General features: G+C 34.7%; 1 protein-coding gene across 1 annotated transcript; it reads left to right on the top strand.

The window, feature by feature from the left end:
* Window positions 1-6,445: 6,445 nt before the first annotated feature.
* LOC143251529 (zinc metalloproteinase nas-15-like) lies at window positions 6,446-20,445 on the top strand. The gene is made up of 11 exons (XM_076502801.1): window positions 6,446-6,665; window positions 8,935-8,959; window positions 9,919-9,966; window positions 10,193-10,275; window positions 10,468-10,543; window positions 11,688-11,805; window positions 12,536-12,711; window positions 13,313-13,582; window positions 15,388-15,501; window positions 18,000-18,119; window positions 19,842-20,445. The coding sequence occupies exons 1-11, from the start codon at window positions 6,465-6,467 to the stop codon at window positions 19,964-19,966; spliced, it is 1,356 nt and encodes a 451-aa protein (XP_076358916.1). The 5' UTR covers window positions 6,446-6,464; the 3' UTR covers window positions 19,967-20,445.
* Window positions 20,446-21,557: the final 1,112 nt, after the last annotated feature.

The following is a 21,557-nucleotide window of genomic DNA, read 5'->3' as shown; positions in this document are numbered from 1 at the left end:
TGATTCAAAACAACAAATTACATAAAAACGGAATAAAAAGTGTCATATTTGACTAGAATTTACATAAGGAAAAAAGAACACTGGGATCATATCCAGAATAAAACTGGGGGTTTTACTGATTAACTTGTGCGCGGCCCAGCATGGCCAGGTGGGTTAAGGCGTGCGACTCGTAATCTGAGGGTCGCAGGTGCGCATCCCTGTCGCGTCAAACATGCTCGCCCTTTCAGCTGTGGGGACGTTATAATGTGGCAGTCAATCCCACTATTCGTTGATAAAAGAGTAGCCCAAGAGTTGGCGGTGGGTGGTGATGACTAGCTGCCTTCCCTCTAGTGTTGCACTGCTAAATTAGGGATGGCTAGCACAGATAGATAGCCCTCGAGTAGCTTTGTGCGAAATTCGAAAACAAACAAACAAACAAAAGCGTGTGTCTGTCACATTATCAAACATGGGCCGGTGATTTTTACTTTTTTTTTGTTGATGCATACGGGCTATAAAAGAAGAGGTTCCAAATATTCTATAATTTCCTTTTAAATGTTTTTTTTATAAAATCTTTTTTAATACATCAGTAACAAAAGCTGTTCATAGCACTTCCGACATAAGAATTAAATTAGTGTTTATTAATTATTGCAGAGGACGCCACGTGTTCTTTTAAAAGTGATTACACACGTGGCAACCACAAAAATTCGCGTTTTTTAATTTTTTTCCAATCTTGAAAACGTGTGTGTTTTTTCTTATAGCAAAGCCACATCGAACCCCTAATTTTAGTGTTGTAAATCCGTAGACATATCGCTGTACTAGCGGGGGGCACTTTGAAGACATCAGATAAAAATACAATTTTAAAAATATATTAGTTACGTTGCGATAATGTTTGTCACTATTCGTTACTAATATTTTAACACTTTTAGAAGTTACAACTTACGTAGATAGGGTTACGGGGTTGGAGATGGTATATTTTGATTTTGAGAAAACATTTGGGAGAAAAAATCACATAAAAGTCTTGTTGAAATGATCTCCGTAGGTGTGGGAGTAGTCGAACTCATGTTAGAAAACTAGCTATACTAAAAATAAAAAACAGAGGTTTATCATGAATGAAATTTAGTCAAACTGGATCAATTTCATGAATGGGGGACCTTAAGGGTCAGTGTTAGGACCTTTGCCTTTTTTGATTTACATTAAATGAAGGGAACGTTGTGTAATGTGTTATTTAAATTCGCTGACGACATTAACGTTTTGGGTGTTTGTGGCTGTGAAGAGGATGCTATTAATTTACAAAAGTATTTGTATTATTTTGTGAGTTAGGCGAATAATTGATGATTCATCTTTATTATAATAAATATATGGTAATTGGCTGCCTTTCCTCTAGTCTTACACTGCTAAATTAGGAATGGTTAGTGCAGATAGCCCTCGAGAAGCTTTGCGCTAAATTAAAAAAAACAAAACAAAACAGTTTCTAGTGGTAAAGCAAATAAGAATTTTCGTTGTATCTACAGAAATGATAAATGAGTTATAGGTCACTGGCTAGGTCAAATTAGAAGTATAGTGTTAAGTCTTGGGCTTATATATGTGGATTTAAACCACTAGAACTTAGGTGAATAGCAGAAATGAGCATTTTGTGTAACTTTGCTCTTAATATCAAGTAACAAGAACAACAATTACTGAATCAACAAACGAGTAAATAATGTATAAGATGTTGCGCTAAAGTCAAAAAGTCAATCAGAGGATAGAAACTAGTCTCCCAGTGAGAGAGTGATATGTCTGCGGACTTACATCGTCATGAAGGGAGCACAAAGAGCCTATTATGTAGCTTTGGGTTTAATTTCAAAAGAAAAACTTCGTGATTTTTAAAGCACAAGAAATAAACTCTTCTGAAAATTAACACACTTTTTAACTTGTTCGATGATACTTTTTATGTTAGTAATTGTTTGTACTTTAAATGTAGAGTTGAACAAAAATATTAAAGGGATGGGTTAAGGCGTTCGACTCGTAATCCGAGGGTCGCGGGTTCGAATCCCTGTCGCACCAAACGTGCTCGCTCTTTCAGCCGTGGGGGCGTTATAATGCGACGATCAATCCCACTATTTGTTGGTAAACCAAAATTGGCGATGGGTGGTGATGACTAGCTGCCTTTTCTCTAGTCTTAGACTGCAAAATTAGAGATGGCTAGCGCAGATAGCCCTCGTGTAGCTTTGAAAGAAATTTAAAAAGAAACAAACAAATTAAATTAATTTTGAAATTATGTTGATAGATTCTAGCATTAACAGACGATTATCATAGAAAATGAAAATGTTTGAACTTAACCAAATTTATTAAATTTATTTGAATATTATTCTCGAGATGTGGTCGTAAATAAATTTCTGCTTGAATCATGGAAGAAGGACAGTCAGGCTGACTAAAGATTTCAGAGTTAATGTTTAAGTATAATCATTATTTGTTTGATATTAGGATCAAAGCTACCCGATGGATAACAAGGTGCTCTTCCAGCCGTGGGTATAGCGCCGCCATGTGGAAAAATGATTTATGTTTATGCAAATTGCACGGATATGAAGTGGTTTTTGGCATATTTTATCACCCCAACTTTAAAAAGATATACAAAATATTGTTATATTTAAATATTTTCACTTTTATAAATTATTAGTCCTGGAAACGAAACTGAATATTCTACTAGAAAAGCCCCCCCCCCAGTAGCACAGCGGAATGTCTATGAACTTACATCGCTAAAAACCGGGTTTTGATACCCGTGGTGAGCAGGGTACAGATAGCCAATTGTATGGCTTTGTGCTCAACTTCACACACACGATTAACCAATGCTGGAATTATCGAAAAAAAATTAAAAACTTATAGTACAGAAAATGCGATATAGATATCCGCTAGAAATCGGGTTTCGATACCTGTGGTGGGCAAAGCAAACGAAATGAAATATTCTACTATAGAATAAAGAAAAAGAAAAGTGTCGGAGTTTTTGTGGTCACTTCCATGAGTCCAAGCTCAGAGTTTTAAATATACTGTCCAGTTGTTAGAAGAAATACATCTTCGACAGTTTGTTTGTTTGAAGTTAAGTACAAAGTTATACAATGGGCTATCTGCCCACCATGGGTGTTGCAGTCTAGTTTTTAGTGTTTCTTTGGCACTATTTCAACACATCAGAATATAATTTGACGAAAGACTAAGATAGAGTAGAAATGCCAAGAACCTTTTATAATTCTGTGAACATGATATGAGATATACATTGACTTGCCATTTTCAAATCCTGTGTTCAATTCCCTACAATAGATAACGCGAATACCTCAAACTGGCTCTTTGTTAACAGAATTAACAACCCAAAAAAGATTACTTTGTTACTACCTTTGTATTAACCTATTGTTTTAATTTATTTAGCTCATTTTTTGTCATTGGTCAGTTATTTACGTTTATTTCTATGGGCAATGAAAATGCCTTTTATACCTGATTTATATAGATTTATTTCATATGAGGTCCAGCATGGCGCTAAGGCGTTCAAATCACCATCACACCAAACATGCCCGCCCTTTCAGTCGTGTGGGCTTATAATGTGACGGTCAATCCCACTATTTGTTGGTGAAAGAGTAGCTCAAGAGTTGACGGTAGTAATGATGACTAGTTGTCTTCCCTCTAGTCGTACATTGCTAAATTAGGGACGGCTAGCGCAGATAGCACTTGTGTAACTTTGCGCGAAATTTTATATTATTTAAGTTAATGAAAAGATCAGAAATATATATATATATGAGTAAAAAATAATGAGAACAAATAACATTTGGAATGTACTTGATAAGGCCTTGGAAGAGTTAAGCCCTCCATGGTCACGAGGTTAGGGTGTGCTTCACTCTCACTCTGAATTTCTGCATATTCAAATCCCCGTGCCACAAAAATACTCCCTCTTTTAGCCGTGGGAAATGTTACGATGTAACGATCAATCCCACTATTTGTTGGTAGAAGAGTTGGCGGTGGGTGGTGATGACTAACTGCCTTCCCTCTAGTCTTACACTGCTAAATTAGGGATAACTGACGAAGATAGACCTCGTTTACTTTTGTGTGCGAAATCCAAACAGTCATACTCAACAAAGAGATATTCGGCAGAAAAATAATGTGGAGGAATTTCCTTGTCACGTGGTTGATACAACTCTTTTTTTTCCATCTCTATGTTTCTTTTTGTCACTCTTCTCAGAAGTCACTTAATGCCTGCTGCTTTCATTTTCCCAGAAACTGAAAGAGAGAAACGGAATTACGTTATTGCCGCTGGCATTAAAGCGATTTCTTAACGAATTACCAGCACATTATCATTAAAGGTAGTTTATACAGATGATTAACAGATCTATACTGATGCCTCGGAAATGATTTACTTCTGACGAAGAAGGAAATCGAATTAAGAGGTTCTAAATATTTCAGAAATATTTTCGTTGTTTTCTTAGAAGTTTAACTCGCACGTGAAAGGGAAATAACCGGCACGCGTTTTGTAAGCTTTATTTCGGTTCTTGCAACCATAATCTTAAACTGGTTTTACGAAATAAATAAAAAAACAATGGTGAGGATTAGACAAAATAGTGAATTTATAGTAAAGATGAAAGCGGTGATAAATAAAGGAAAAGCACAAGTTGACCTAACTTGTCCAGCATTCAAGGCTAAGCCTAAAACATTTACAGAATCGTACTATTAGATGTTATGAGCAAACACCTAACGATAGGGTGCAGAAACAAAGGAAAAACGAAAACAGTACTTAATCAGAAATACCTTTTAGGACGTGTTCTGACCAGAAAAAAACGACATAATACTGAGTTATTAATATTATGGTCTCTTTAGAGATTTAGTCCATTTTTCGTTTTAAGTTGGAAGCGATGTATTATGTTTTATTGAACTGACAACGTTTCCTTCTCGTGTTTTTCTAAGGAATAAAGACAATAGGAGGTTTCATACTTTATTTTACTTTTGTATTTGTACCTTTTAACGTGTTTCCAAAACAATCACTAGGAGCTAATGAAATTAGCTATGAGGCATACAAAGTTTGTCTGTTGTTTTTTTTTTAATTTTGCGCAATAGCGCAAAAATAGCAAGGGCTGTTTGCGCTAGCCATCCATAATTTATCAATATAAGACTACAGGGAAGGCAGCTAGTCATCACCCACCGCTAACTCTTGGGCTACTCTTTTACCAACGAATAGTGGGATTGACCGTAACATTATAACGCCCCCACGGCTAAAAAGGGCGAACATGTTTGGTGGGGCGGGGAATCGAACCCGCAACCCTCAGATTACGAGTCGAGTGCTTTAACCTCCTGGTCATGCTGGGCCAAGGATATAAACTAAAGTAAAACACTGGAAAAACGTCTTGTCAGCTATTACCTCGTTTACGTGGATAAAATGTTTTATCAGTGACCAAGAAGTGAAGTTGATTTTTGCATTACAACACCAGATGTCATTTCGTATTATTTATAAATTAATGTTTTAAACCAAAAGTTATGCTGTGGCTTTTCGTATTTTTGAACAAACCTACTTAACTACGCTAATTATCCTTAATTTTGAATTGGTAGACTAGAGAGAACGCATCTGTTGTGCTACTCTAAAAAAATAGTACGATTTGACTGTTACGCTCATAACGCACAAATAGCTTTAAAATTCACAACGACACCTTACTGCAGTGAGATGTGTCCTATAGACCCTTTGAATCTACAGCCATGAATACTAGCCACTAGATCATGCCTGAACGGTCTTAGAACATAAGGAAATTCTAATCATATAACGATCAGACTTCCTCTCGTAAAATCAGATTTGTTAAATTATATAAGAAGTAAGTGGTAAACACTGATATGCTGTTACAGACTTAAGAGCAAAATCTGACACGTTACAAATCTTGGTAAATGACAACAACCATTTTTCACTTATGGCCGACCACCCATATTTCCACAAGTTTGGTTAGAATAAATAAGATTTAAAATATCATTTAATACCTGTTTTTGTTATAAAAGTGTAATCTTTAGAAAATATTTTTTGTTAATATCGCTTGTAAAACTATTCTTTGCTTTATACAGCATATACATTTCAAGAAAAAGGCTTAACAAAAAATGAATAACAAGCATCAGTCATTGTTATATAGGGAAGGAACTTATCAACAATAAATTAACAACAGGTCAGCCATTTCTTAGAAAATCTGTGGTAGCTAAGGCAACTACATTTCACGCGGTCGTCACCCTTTATTCTTATCAAGTCGTTTCTTTGCTAACGGCCACGTGACTTATCCTAAGAACAATTTTTGGGTGTCTTTTGGTTTGCCAATCAAAGCTTTCTCTTTGATAAACCAACCACATTTTTGACAACATTTTTACCACCAACATTTTGCTTGTTTTTTTTCCCCCGGAAACTCAAACTGGAATGCAAAGTTTAAAATAGTATATAAACACCTTCATTACTATCTTAACCAAAAGTGTCCAGCTTCCTCGACTATTTGAGACTGTACAACATGAAACAGATGTTATGGTATACGAGGTTATTTCCTACACTTTTGGTTTATTTCAACAACTTCAATACGAATGCATATCCATTAAGTAACAGCTGTAACGAAAGCAATACGTTGTCGCAGCCTCAAAAAAACACGAATGGTATGCTATTGGACTTAGAACTACCACATTTTGTCAGTAATAAGACACCAATAAGTAATGTGGTGAGTATAATTTGTTTCGCTTTTGTTAATATACAGTCAGTGGGTTAGTGACTTAAAACATTGTAAGAGAAAGAAACTATTTTTGGTATAGAGAAAGGCTTAACAAAAAGTGAAAAAATAACATCGATCTTACTTGTATTGCTGAGAAACCTATATTAAAATTATCTGTCAACAACTAAGGACTACTCTCGCACACGTGAGAATAATTTCAATCAAGAACAAATTAGGCCACAATAATATGGCTTGTTTTAAATTTCGCGCAAACCAACACGTAGGCTATTATCTGCGCTAGCCGTCTCTAATGTAACAATTATAGACTAGAGGGATGACAGTTACTCAAAACCATCCTTTGCCAACTTTTGGGCTGCTCTTTTACCAACGAATAGTGGAATTGACCGTAACTTATAACTCACACCCAGCTGAAAGAGCAAGCATGTTCGGCGTCCCGCAACCCTCAAATTGCGAGTCAAGCACCCAAATCTTTAGAGCACACCTGACCTACATTAATGTAAAAATCACTTTTATTCACACTAAACTAAGGTGGTAAAGCGATAAACATTTATTAGAGTCCAGTTCATTTAGTTGATTCCCGTCGATAGACTCAACACATATCCCGATGTGGCTTAGCTATAAGAAAATGCACACACACAACTCATTTAGATGATTGGCCTCGGAAAAAAAAAGTTTGTTATGTAATTTTTATTTTAAACATGAGACGCAGTAACAAAGGAACCAACCTTATATCTCCGATGTTTTGGTCGTAACGTGGAAGTGCATGTTTATTTAAAGTAAAAATAATACAACAACTGGCACTCTCCAGTGGCTCAGCGATATGTCTGCGGACGTACAACGCTAAAAACCGGATTTCGATACCCGTGGTGGGCAGAGCACAGATAACCAATTATGTAGCTTTGTGCCTAATTCAAAACAACAACGATAGCTTGCCAGTTTTAACAGTATTGTTTGTTTTTGAATTCTATGATGAACTGAAATTCCCAACTTGAGCGCAATACGCTATAGGACGAAGCAGCCAGGTCAGACACCTCTAGGAATTAATACCTAGCCCTAATTTTAATTTACTGACAAGAAGGAAAGCATTTAATCAACATCACCCGCTACTATAAAGGTTTTTAATTGTTTCTTTGTTTTGAATTTCGCGCAAAGCGACTCGAGGGCTATCTGCGCTGGCCGTCCCTAATTTAGCAGTGTAAGACTAGAGGGAAGGCAGCTAGTCATCACCACCCACCGCCAACTTTTGGGCTACTCTTTTTTAACCAACGAATAGTAAGATTAACCATCACATTATAACGCCCCCATGGCTGAAAGGTCGAGTAAGTTTGGTGGAGCGGGGATTCGATCCCACGACCCTCGGATTACGAGTCGAACGCCTTAACCAACCAGGCCATGACGGGTTGTTTTAACACCACATTGTTGGTTATTTGTGTAGCATTAATAACTCTTTAATGTTAACTGCCTTAAGTCTTTCCTCTATCAGAAAATATGTTATTTAATACTATTCACCTATTACTAATTCTAATTTTTTTTTTAAATGTGTATCAGAACATGTATAGGTATTAAAACTTTTTGCTAAGCGGCCATTCTGTGTTAAATTTTTATTTCAAATGTGTTTCTAGTCATCTAGAATTGATTTTCAACATCCTCAAAGGGGTTGTTTGAGTGCTAACAAATTAAGTTATATTACCGGGTTTAGTGTGGCCTGCGGCTAGTACACCCACACTGTTGCCAGGCGGCTAAAGTGCTCGACTCGTTACCTACGGGTGGAGGGTTCGAAATCTCGTATCAGAGAAAGTTCTTTGGTAAAATAGTAGCCCAAGAGTTGGCGATTGAAGGTAATGACTAGCTGTCTTCCCTCTAGTCTTACACTGCTAAATTAGAGAAGGCTAGTGCAGTTTTCGGGATATTCAAAACAAACCCAACCCACATTGTACCTGATCATCGCAGGTCACATGACCAAATAAAACAATGTATTTCATGATTTACGGTTCGAGTGTTGGTTCAGTTCGTTTGAAATTTTGTCCAAAGTTGATCGAGGGCTATCTGCTCTATCAAGGCAAATATAACACTTTATCTTTCACGTGATAACTTCTTTATTGACTTTAGAAAAATTAATGTCTTAAATAGCATAAGTTCATACTTATCATAACCGTTAGAAAAATTGTGAATTTTAATATTTTTTAAGTGTTTAGTTTATCACTAGTCGGTGAAAATTCTTCATTAAAGTTAACCAGAAATCTGTTTTATGTTTCAGGTTCTAACGTCAGATACGCTGCTTGGTAAGTTAACATCTTACTTAAAAAACGTCTTCCAATAACTGTCTCTTAAGCTCACTATTTAGAGAGAGATTTTTATCAAATATAAAAGCACTTTTCGAAATGAAATCAAACTTAAAGTAAAAAGAAAAATAAATTAAACGTTCTCAAAATTCGTATTTAATAAGCACTTGTATAACCACAAATATAATGGTTAGGTATAGACAAAATTATATTTTCAATTTTGTCTAGAACCACTGGAATGTTAAACTAAATACAAGTGTTCATTTAATATTTACGCCATTTCAGCCATGGGGGCATTATAATGTGACGGTCAATCCCACTATTCGATGGTAAAAGAGTAGCCCAAGAGTTAGCGGTGGGTGGTGATGACTAGCTGTCTTCCCTCTAGTCTTACACTGCTAAATTAGGGACAACTAGCGCAGATAGCCCTCGTGTAGCTTTGCGAAAAATTCAAAACAAAGAAACAATTAAAGAACCTTTGTAGTAGCGGGTGATGTTGATTAAATGCTTTCCTTCTTGTCAGTAAATTAAAATTAAGGTTATTTATTAATTCCTAGAGGTGTCTTACCTGGCTGCTTAGTCCTATAGCGTATTGCGCTCAAGTTGGGAATTTCAGTTCAGCAAAGAATTTTGGAGAGAAAAGAAACACTTTTCACAAGCTTATACGAAATTATAACACCCCATAATGGTGATTGAAAGCGATCGTAAATTATAGTAAATATGTGCGTGCTCATTAAAACAACTGCTACTTTTCAATTATTTTAACAAACATAACAGTGACACCGTTCGAACAGTGTTAGAAAATTAACGTTAATCAGACTCGTGTTTTACAAAACAAGTTAAACACATGTAAATTAAAACTGTTTATGTAAGATTTATCCGAATTCGCCGAATTAACGCTGTTCTCTACTCTTAGTTTAATAATTAATTTTATTACCTTTTCTTTTTATGACGTGAAGGCCCACCAATAGGACCAGAGGATTTGGCAGGAATTGAGCATCTAACAGGTATATATAAATATATGTGTGTGTGTGTTTTACAAAAACTGAAGACTCTAAAAAGTTCGTTTATATTTATTACTGGCTCCCCAATGATATCTTTCAAAAACCCTAAAAGTGGAATAATTACTTAGTTAAAAAGGAAAAAAGAATAATGTGAGCCCCAAGTACTGGAGAAAACAATAAAACTACGAAATATATAATGTGTATTAATGTTGGATACTTCTGTCTGCAGCTACTGACTACGCACCCCCAGATGGAGCTGATCCAATTTCAAGGAGTGGTCACTTCGAAGGGGACATCGTCGAATATTTAGTTGTAAGATAGAAAATTTCATTTTTATTTGAAGCATAAAAGACTCAGCTATTAAAATAGTTGTTTTATTGGTAATAATCTATCTGTGCATCGTATTCAAAGCTCATTGGTTTAAAAATGTAAAAGTTAATTACGAGTCCTATTTTAAAAACTCTTTTTCTTGGTAGCAACTGCCTACTCCAATCTTTATTTCAGGTCAGGAATGCGATCAGAGACCCTCAGTCTAAGTGGCCAGGAGGCAAGATTCCTTACGTTATTTCTTCCGAATTTTGTAAGTGAGAAAATATATATAAACTGTTGAGTATATTTGAACAAAAAGGTAAAAAATATTTACCCGAAAGTCTTGTCATTATTAATGTAGCATAGGAGTAATGAGCAGGATATATATCTTATCTTCAATGTTTTGAGATATTGAAAACTTTTTGAATGTTGGAAATGACTGTATGTTCGCTGAAGTGTTTCCAAGATCATGGACAGAAATAATATAAATAATTATTGATGTTGTTTGTTGAATTAAGCACAAAGCTCCTCCATGGACTATATATTCTCTGCCCATCACGGGTATCGAAACCCGGTTTTTAGCGATGTAATTCCGCAGACATACCGCTGAGCCATTGTGGGGCGTATATATGTCATCATCACCCGGTATTCCCAGGTGATAATTATTGATGTAGTCATAATAGCATAGATGTAAATAGTAATTTTTGTTCTCTGTGGGTTAGATATACTCTATTGTTGCTTCGTAATTATTTTTCATGAACAATATTGGTTGGAATATTTAATATATCTACTTTCATTACTTTTATTTTCATTACTATACTTACATTATAAATATTGTTTCGCGTTGTTAGCTTAGTATAGGTACTTACGAATAGCCTATACTACCTAACTGGCCTAACCTCGTGAGATATTGTTGATATTGTGGCCGAAAATATTAACAGCCACAGTACCCAACTGACGAAACATTGCTTTATAATTTTTATAAATACGATACCAGCTTGCTGCCTTTCATCAGAGGTTAATATTAATAGAAATGATGTTAATTACGTAAATGAAAGATTAACGGGTGTACTTGTACGTTTGAAAAGTAGCTTACCAGTTTCTGTTACAACTTTAAATTTAATGAAGGTTATTCCAACTTTATTTTCAAATTGTACTTCTATCTTACTTCTTTACGGAATATATTCTCCTAAAGAAAAATTCAGTTATTCAAAAATGTATTGTAAAAATATAACTGTGAAAATATTAAAGGTGATTTATGAAGGTTCGTGGAAGATAATCCACAGTCGTGAAATTAAACGGACGTACTCAATTAATTCTTATATCAATACTCGTTATATTATATGTCTCTTTCGTGATAGATTCCCTTGAAGTTTTACCTTGACGTTACAATATAGGTCTATTTATTTTCACAGCTTCAAGAGATAGAACTGTGATTTCTGCTGCATTTCAAGAATACGAAAAGAAAACTTGTATTAGATTCGTTCCTAGAAGTAACGAACAAGATTACGTTCAAATCACAGGTGGTTCTGGGTAAGTTAAACCAAAATTAATTAATAAGATCACTTGCGTTGCTTCGTAAGTTTGGCTGAGGTTGATTAATCCTGACGCTAATAGTGCTAGATTATACTGAGATTAGTTAAAAAAATCAATGATGATACTGGATAAGCATAACTAAAATCGTGGCCCGGCATGGCCAGGTGGTTAAGGCACCTTAATAGTTGTAGTTTTATTAGAAATTTTTTAATTTCGCGCAAAGTTACACGAGGGTTATCTGTGCTAGCCGTCCCTAATTTAGCAGTGTAAGACTAGAGGGAAGACAGCTAGTTACCATCACCCACCACCAACTCTTGGGCTACTCTTTTAGCAATAAATAGTAGGATTGACCGTCACATTATAACAATCCCCGGCTGAAAGAGCAAGCCTGTTTGATGTGACAGGGATTCGAACCCGCAACTCTCGATTACGAGTAGAGTGTATTAACCACCTGGGCATGCCGGTCCCTAAAGTGGTTTAATCAGATCGTTTGTGGTGATATGTAATTTAGGCTAAAGTTGATTAACCAGGTCATTTGTGGTGATGGGTAAGTTGTGTCAAAGTGAACTAACCTTATCTGTCCAACTTCAGTAAATTTTGTTTATATGTTCCAAGAAATGATTTCGATAAATTTGGTTACAAAAAATTATATACTTATTTTATAATGTACCCATTATTTGTTAGTTACTTATGTGTTGGCATGCTTTTCATGTTGTACTTTACATAGTTGTAGCTCGGCAGTGGGTCGGAACGGAGGTCCTCAAGTTCTTACTTTGGGATACGGTTGTGTCTATGTTGGAGTTATTGTCCATGAACTGATGCATGCTGTGGGGTTTTGGCATGAACAAAGTAGAGCAGACAGAGATGAATACGTGACAATATTGTGGAATAACATACAAGCAGGTAAGATATAGTAATGAGTACGTGATCAACTTGTGGAACAACACCAAAGAAGGTAAGGAACAGAGATGAATACGTGATCATCTTGTGGAACAATGTCCAAGTAGGAAATATACAGAGTCGAATATTTAATTATTTTATATCCCAGAAGGTAAGATTTTTGAAACGTCTTTAGATGAATAAATTATTTATCTCTATCAGAGAGACGAAAACTGAATATACAGTTTCTTTGTTTAAATGTTTCTTAAAGTACGTTTAGGTGAAAAATATCTTAGTCTACATCAACACCACAATCTGTTTCTATTGCTGTGAGTAATATTTCTTGAATCAGTGAACAAAAGCTATGATAAAAAAAATAAACCATAACCTATTATGACGTAGCATCTATAGAATATTTTTATGTTGAATATTACAAACACATTTAACTTTTTCAGAAATTGTTGTTTGTTTTTCGTTTAGCATTTTAGTCCATGCTAGCTGTTGAAAGCAATCCATGACGTCACTTATGTTAAACATAATTCATGTTGATTACATTCACTTCAACAGTGATTACCTTTAAGTTTTCTTAGATTCACAGGATTTACCATATAATTACTCTTGCTAGGCATGGCGTACAATTTCGCCAAGTACACGTTGCAAAAAATTCAACACCTAGGTGAACCATACGACTATGCTTCTATAATGCATTATGGTGAATACGCTTTCTCAAAAAGTCGAAATCAACCAACCATTAAACCTTTAAGAGCTGGAGTAACAATTGGTCAAAGAAATGGTTTCAGTAGCACAGACATCCGGAAAATCAATAAGCTTTATCAATGTGGAGTAACAGGAGTAACAACAACAACCAAGATATTTCCTACAACAGTTCCACCAGGTAAGATTTGTTTTTCGTGATTTATTTTTACTTTCAAAGTTTTGACGTCACTCAATTATATTTTGATGATTTTCGTATATATGAAAGATCCTGTATTTTTTAAATCTAATGATATCTTTGTTCTGTGATGGGAATACGCTATTCAGTGGCCATGGAAATTACAATTATTATTCATAATGTCTGATCATAAGTCAGAAAACCAAACCCGAAAGCAACCTGTAAATTTTAGAGGCTTCTAACTAGAAGTACACGACGGCATAAATTAATTCACTAAAAAATTAAAATATGCATTGATTGGAATTGGAATATAGTAAATTATCAGTTGTTTATCTTTATTGTTAAAATGTTTTCCTCCGTATTTCCAATATTATCTCAAGAGGATCGGCTAGATTAGGCTTAGGTTAGTGATAATCCATTTACCAAGCTATTATGTAAAATAAATTTTATTTTTGTAAAAAATTCAAAATTATTATAAACTTTTTATGTGTAATAAGATTTATGGAAACTGAATATAAAGAAAAATTAGTCATTGTTTACAAAAAAAAAGTAGACCTTTGCTTAAGATTTACACAACTCATCAATACACGCAATGTGACATATTTTTAAGCATTATTACGTTTTCATGAGTGAGTGTCCTCAAGCAAAGGACCCGGCATGGCCAGGTGGTTAAGGCACTCAACTCGTTATCTGAGGGTCACGGGTCCGTATCCTCGTCGCATCAAACATGCTCACCCTTTCAGCCGTGGGGCGTTATAATGTGACGGTCAATTCCACTATATTTTAATAAAAGAGTAGCCCAAGAGTTGGTGGTGAGTGGTGATGACTAGCTGCCTTCCCTCTAGTCTTACACTGCTAAATTAGGGACGGCTAGCGTAGATAGCCCTCGTGTAGCTTTGCACGAAATTAAAAAAAACGAACAAACTTATACCCTCAGATCAAACTTCATATTGTTTTGCAATCTTCACTTCATATCAGTAACTTTGTTTAGAACTAAAGACTTCACTCTTTCGTTCGAAGGTCGTGTATATATAAATATACACGTGGTAGCTGTAAAGCCACTACATAAACAAGACACCTTGTACCTTGGAATTCGTGGGGGTTTATCACAAAATTGGACTTAAACTACAAACTCCCCCTAATTCCACTTATTCTGCTCCCCCTCATCGCACTCATTTCTTTAGAATACTTCTAGCTTCTCTATGTAATGATCACGAATTACTGATAAAACGAAATGTACATATTGTGAACAATAACTAAGGCATGATATAAATACATATCGTTCCCATTTACTTTATTCAAATTCTCTATCCGAGGGTCGCAGGTTCGAATCCCCGTCACACCAAATATGCTCGCACTTTCAGCCGTGGAGACGTTATAATATGACGGTCAATCCCACTATTCGTTGGTAAAAGAGTAGCCCAAGAGTTGGCGGTGGGTAGTGACGACTAGTTGCCTTCCCTTTAGACTTACACTGCTAAATTAGAAATAGGTAGCAGCGCAGATAGCTCTCGTGTACCTTTTCGCGAAATCCAGAACAAAGAAACAAACTCTCCTTTTTGTGTTGAATGTTTTATTATTTCTCTAACGCTTTTCATTGCATTTTTATGTTAGAAATTCCTCTAAAGGCTTTTCAGTTTGTCGTATTCATATAACTGCTAGTTGTTGAATTCAGAAACATTGATATAAAATGTTTACAACTGTTACCGTTGCTCTGCTGTCGAGAGTAACCAATTTAATTGCAGTAATTAAAAGATGTGTATGATATAAACTATATCAATCACTATACTTATTATACTATCTCTCAGTGGTTGGTTGTGAGGACAAACACCCCAGTTGTGAGGTATGGGCGAGACAAGGAGAGTGTCACAGAAACCCACTTTGGATGTTGGAAAACTGCCAGAAGTCGTGTAAACAATGTAGTAAGTGTTAAAATTCCCAATATATTCTTTAACCTCTTAACAAACGACACCATGTAAAATAAGAAACAGCAATGTTGATGCTTGACATAAAACACTTCAACAACCATCTTGTTTGTATCAAGGCACGTGATTTGGCACATGCTCTTATCACAGTGAATTATAATTAAACTTATATTGCACCATAGTTATATTGATCATCTCTTTAATAGTACCTTGTTAACACACACCTTCTTTCTAATTTTGTAAATTAGCCCAAATAATATCCTTTTAACAAGTACCGTGTAACTTTTCATTAGGACTATTTTTAATATCTGTTCTCACTAGTATTCATACATCCCACGTGGACAACCATCCTGCTAAAATGTTGATCAGACGTTCGAATACCTTGTTAACACCAAAATTGTCTTTAATATTGATACGACTGTGTAGATCACCTAATTAACAACACCATTCTTATTAATCTGTTGATCACATGTTATAACACCTTTATAGCGTCTTTGTTGTTATTAGTATTGATAGAGACTGTTTGTATCACCTTAAAGAAAAAAAGATTCTGACGCATTTAATCTTTAGTTAATGATACTTTTAAGGTAGTGAAGTATAAAACTGGATTTCGATACCCGTGGTGAACCAAGCACACATAACCCATTGTGTAGCTTTGTGCTTAATTTCAAACAAACAAAGTATATTTTATTGTATTAATAATCCATGGAGTATGTATTTGCCGCAATACGTCGAAATGAATTTTTGTTTTAGCTTGACGACACGTATGTACAAAATATTGTAATCTAAATCAAGAAATATCTCGTTATTAATAAATATTTATTTATCCTGTATAACCATCCAAAGATGATATTTGTGAAAACAATATTAACAGCTTCCTCTAATCGCATGCTATAAGAAATGACACTTTAATTAGGTTACAATAAAAACTCTGTATTGGTATTTATACAGCTTATTAAAGTGGCAATATTCTAATTTATTTTATGGAAACATATCGTACAGGTGATGACGAGCAATCCGTTTTAAGTGAAAATGTATCTCAGGGCGTCCGGTATGGGTAACAACACCTTTGTTAACCTGAAGATGACCTAAGAAGGTCGACATGTTGTTCTCTGTTTTATTTTGATAAAAGTTTTAATACCCATACCAGCTGTCCTGAGATACATGTGATACAGGTGTTTTTGATAATGTTTGTTAGTTATCAAATAATTAAATGGAATACGGTGATAAGTATTGAATAATGTTTGTGAGTTATCAAATAATTAAACGGAATACGGTGATAAGTATTGCATAATGTTTGTCAGTTATCAAATAATTAAACGGAATACGGTGATAAGTATTGAATAATGTTTGTGAGTTATCAAATAATTAAACGGAATACGGTGATAAGTATTGCATAATGTTTGTCAGTTATCAAATAATTAAACGGAATACGGTGATAAGTATTGCATAATGTTTGTGAGTTATCAAATAATTAAATGGAATACGGTGATAAGTATTGCATAATGTTTGTCAGTTATCAAATAATTAAACGGAATACGGTGATAAGTATTGCATAATGTTTGTGAGTTATCAAATAATTAATGGAATACGGTGATAAGTATTGCATAATGTTTGTCAGTTATCAAATAATTAAATGGAATACGGTGATAAGTATTGCATAATGTTTGTCAGTTATCAAATAATTAAACGGAATACGGTGATAAGTATTGCATAATGTTTGTCAGTTATCAACTAATTAAATGGAATACGGCGATAAGTATTGCATAATGTTTGTCAGTTATCAAATAATTAAACGGAATACGGTGATAAGTATTGCATAATGTTTGTGAGTTATCAAATAATTAAATGGAATACGGTGATAAGTATTGCATAATGTTTGTGAGTTATCAAATAATTAAACGGAATACGGTGATAAGTATTGCATAATGTTTGTCAGTTATCAAATAATTAAATGGAATACGGTGGTAAGTATTGCATAATGTTTGTCAGTTATCAAATAATTAAATGGAATACGGTGATAAGTATTGCCAAAATTACAAAAATGTTTCTGAGCTTCCAAAACTGGTTATATATCTGTTCTTTTCTATTTGTTAGTGTTCTTTAGTCACATATTTAACTTTTAGATGCTAATGTTAAATTTTGAAAATACTTTAAGCTTTAAAAAATCAAAGATTACTCGAGTCATCCACTAAATTAACGATAAACCTTATATTTCTTTAACTACACATAATGTGGTTTATGCAAAAGATATTTGTCCTCAGAGCTTTAACGTAATTATTATCAGTGAACCCCAACTCTACCCTAGCCAATTGTACAGCGATATGTCTGCTGAGGGACTTACAATGGTAGAAACCGGGTTTCGATACTCGTGGCAGATTACTGATAGCCTATTGTGTAGCTTTGTGGTTAATTAATTACAAACTAACAAACAAAACAAATTTTCACCCAAATTGTACATATCTCTTTTCATTATTGTACAAATTTCTCCACAGAACATACGTTGTGTCGAGATGAAAGTACTTACTGTGATTTCTGGAAAAGAAACAACCAGTGTCAACGAAACCCCAGTTTCATGCGTCAGCATTGCAAGAAATCCTGCAACATTTGTCAGGGTAAGACTCAAACACAGGATGTTTTACTGGTTCATGTTTTTTTTTCTCTGTGTGTCAAACACGTAAAATATTTTTTTTATTCATGTTGTGTTAAAATTACAGTTTCTTTAACCAAAATTTTGTGAGGCATATTATATTGCCAAAATATTAAAAAAAACAGAAACTGTAATTCATAGCGTTCCAGCTAGTAAAAAACAAAAATTATAAATAAACGTTTGGCCTACCTCCACGACTACTTTTATAAGCAAATTATTCATTGTTCAACCAACACTGATAAATGAAGATTTAGTACGAACAACAGGCCCGGCAGAGCCAGGTGGTTAAGACGCTCGACTCATAATCTGAGGAACGGGAATTCTAATCCCGATCGCACCAAACATGATCGCCCTTTCAACAGTGGGAGCGTTATAATGCGTCGGTCAGTCCACTATTAGTTGGTAAAAGAGTAGCCCAAGAGTTGGCGGTGGGCGATAATGACTATCTGTATTCCCTCTTGTCTTAAAATAGCGAATAAAAATGGCTAGCACAGATATACCTCGTGTAGGTTTGTGCGAAATTAAAAAACAAACAGACAAACCACAAGGATAACTGCATAGACCTTGCGTACTTGTCACCCGCTGGTACAGTGGTAAGTCTACGAATTTACAATGCTAAGATCAGAGGTTCGCTTCCCCTCGGTGGACTCATCAAATAGCCTGGTGTGGCTCTGTTGTATACAAACACACTTTATACTCAAATTCAAAGTTTTGATAAGGTTGTGCCTAGTACAACGTTCTCTAGCAGACTTATTTCAACATCATGGTTACTGTCTGGACTGAGTTGGCAGTGTATAACGTGCTTTCCTAAGACTTTCCACACACGCTTTACAGAATTAAAATTCAATGATTGCATAATTAGATCACTCTGCTCGGTAAAGGCCCGGAATGGCCAGGTGGGTTAAGGCGTGCGACTCGTAATCTGAGGGTCGCGGGTTCGAATCCCGGTCGTATCAAACATGTTCGCCCTTTCAGCCGTGGGCGCGTTATAATGTGACGGTCAATCTCACTATTCGTTGGTAAAAGAGTAGCCCAAGAGTTGGTGCTGATGACTAGTTGCCTTCCCTCTAGTCTTACACTGCTAAAGTAGGGACGGCTAGCACAGATAGCCCTCGAATAGCTTTGTGCGAAATTAAAAAAAAACAAACTGTTCCGTAAACGAAAGTTTGGTGACGCCACATCATTCCTATATTAAAAGTATCATTAAAATTATACACCATAGAAACCACTTCTTACGACAACGTATACAGCGATATGCTAATGCAGTTGGTCCTGGTTTTAACGTGATGGGTGATAAAGCTGGTTTAACTGGTTCACATACATATTGCAAAGAAGATAGGATTAACCCTTTTGCGACGGGTCACGGGTCAAAGTCCATGTCATCGTATTTGTCGCATCATGTGGTCATAATAAATAATCTCTATGGTTTATAATTATAAATGGTACTTTAAATATAAGAATGAAGCAATGTGGCCGCAGATACGTTTACACGTTGACATAAATATTTAGTATGAAATTTGTTTAAATATTGGTAAACATGACGATGTGATTGTGTTAGCTGATTTTGGAAACATTTTGGATGAGATTTCTTAACTGTTTAGTTCGGCTTTTAAATAATTTAGACTCAAAATCCTTACATACTTCTGTTGCAGGGTAATGATGGTTTTGGATATATTTCTTATAATAGGAGACCCACCAATTATGTGTAAAGACAAAGAACTGAGATGCAAGATATGGGCAGATAAAGGACATTGCTTCCGTTTTGTCAATTTCATGAAAAAAGAATGCAGCAAAACCTGTTCCTTCTGTTGAATCAAAACTGGTATTTTTTCCCATCCTTTCTTTGGCATTTCCATATTACTTAATTTAGCATTAGTATAAACTATTCAATGTTGATATTAGACACGAGAAAATGGATAAAGATTCGAAACTGTGTTGTCACGTGTCTTCGAATGTGTTTGGTGTGATTACATAGATGTGACTGCATTAAGATAGGAAAATAAATAATACTTCTAACCTGTAGCTGATGTTTATTATAGAAGACTGTGTATTCAAATGCTGCGAGGTTGAATTACTCTAAACCAGATGAATAAACATGTGGAAAAGATAAACAGTGTTTTGATCTTGTCATATTGTTTGTACAATTATACAGGGTCAGAGAAGTAACACTAGTCAAACGATAAAAGTAGTTTACGATGGATGAAAAAAACAATGTCGACAAATATCGTGGACATTGTGACGTGTTGCCTGATTTATTAGTTCTGTTTTTCGAATCCCGGTCGCACCAAACATGCTCGCTTTTTCAGCCGTTGGGGCGTTACAACTGTCCCCTTCCCCTTTCAAAATAATTATTTTTATAATTAAAAAACACAAGAAAATAAAATGAAGAATTATTTAAGATATTCCTAGAATTGTTAATTATTTTTCATTTTGAAGTAAGTAAAAGAACAATTTCATTTAACCAGTAATTAACAAGTAATTTTTGATTCAACAGTAGTATCTGGTCATTTCTTTCTGAAAATATACAAGAATATGCATTATTTTAAAAGGATTCAACAGTCTACATCAATCTGTAATTGGATAATACCAAAATAAGTGATGGTTGATTTTTCTTAGTAAAGTTTGGTGATATTTTAACCCTAATTCAACCTGTGGTTATCGTACTGTTGCAGTTCAGTATATATAAACACTCACTATTTTCAAACTTTTTGTGAAATCTGTGAAGAACCGGCGAGATAACGAATCAGAATCTGAGAGTTTTTATTTTAGTGTAACAGATTTACATCTAAGAGTTTTCTGTCCATTATATTGTAATATTGCAACAATATAAAATGAGCACACCGCAACAATCAGGATTCAACAACGAAAACACAATTTATTCACAATAAAAACACGTGTAAATAAATTCAAAATTTAGCAAAACATAGTAAACAGTCCAATGTCTGGCCAAGACTTCGCATCAATTTCAATAAACAATTTGTTATAAATATTAATAAATCAGTAATAGCGTAATCACAAAAAAAGTAGAAAGAAAAACAATCTAATCCTCCTTCCTCCAAAATACAATAAATATAATATTTAGAAACTAGTTTTTAATATCAATATCGAGTGACAAAGAGAAATAACTGTACCCTTCAATAACTTTTTCTCTTGGAAGAGGCTTCTGGTAGAATATTTATTCACTAAGTAAGTCACGAGAATATAACCTTAAGTGATAATAAATTTGCATACTCGTCTACTGCATTAATAGTATCTTACGTCATCGCTAGGGGATCTGGTGTCAGTTTCACCACACACACGTCTTCAAAATATAAATTATTATGTGGAACAACAAATTCACAGATAAACTAAACAATAAAAAGAAATAATAAATGAATATAACCATAATGGTTAAAAAAAACAC

The sequence above is a fragment of the Tachypleus tridentatus genome, chromosome 6 (assembly GCF_004210375.1).
Source record: "Tachypleus tridentatus isolate NWPU-2018 chromosome 6, ASM421037v1, whole genome shotgun sequence".
In the NCBI taxonomy this organism is placed as follows: Eukaryota; Metazoa; Arthropoda; class Merostomata; order Xiphosura; family Limulidae; genus Tachypleus; species Tachypleus tridentatus.
The sequence above is the reverse complement of the archived record's forward strand: the minus strand, read 5'-3'. Positions and strand labels throughout refer to the sequence as shown.

Bases quoted from the DNA above. Each gene is read 5' to 3' on its own strand.
- LOC143251529 (XM_076502801.1), top strand. From the start codon at position 6,465: ATGAAACAGATGTTATGGTATACGAGGTTATTTCCTACACTTTTGGTT. The intron at 8,960-9,918 runs GTAAGTTAACAT...TATGACGTGAAG, and splicing joins AACGTCAGATACGCTGCTTG to GCCCACCAATAGGACCAGAG. The intron at 11,806-12,535 runs GTAAGTTAAACC...TACTTTACATAG, and splicing joins CAAATCACAGGTGGTTCTGG to TTGTAGCTCGGCAGTGGGTC.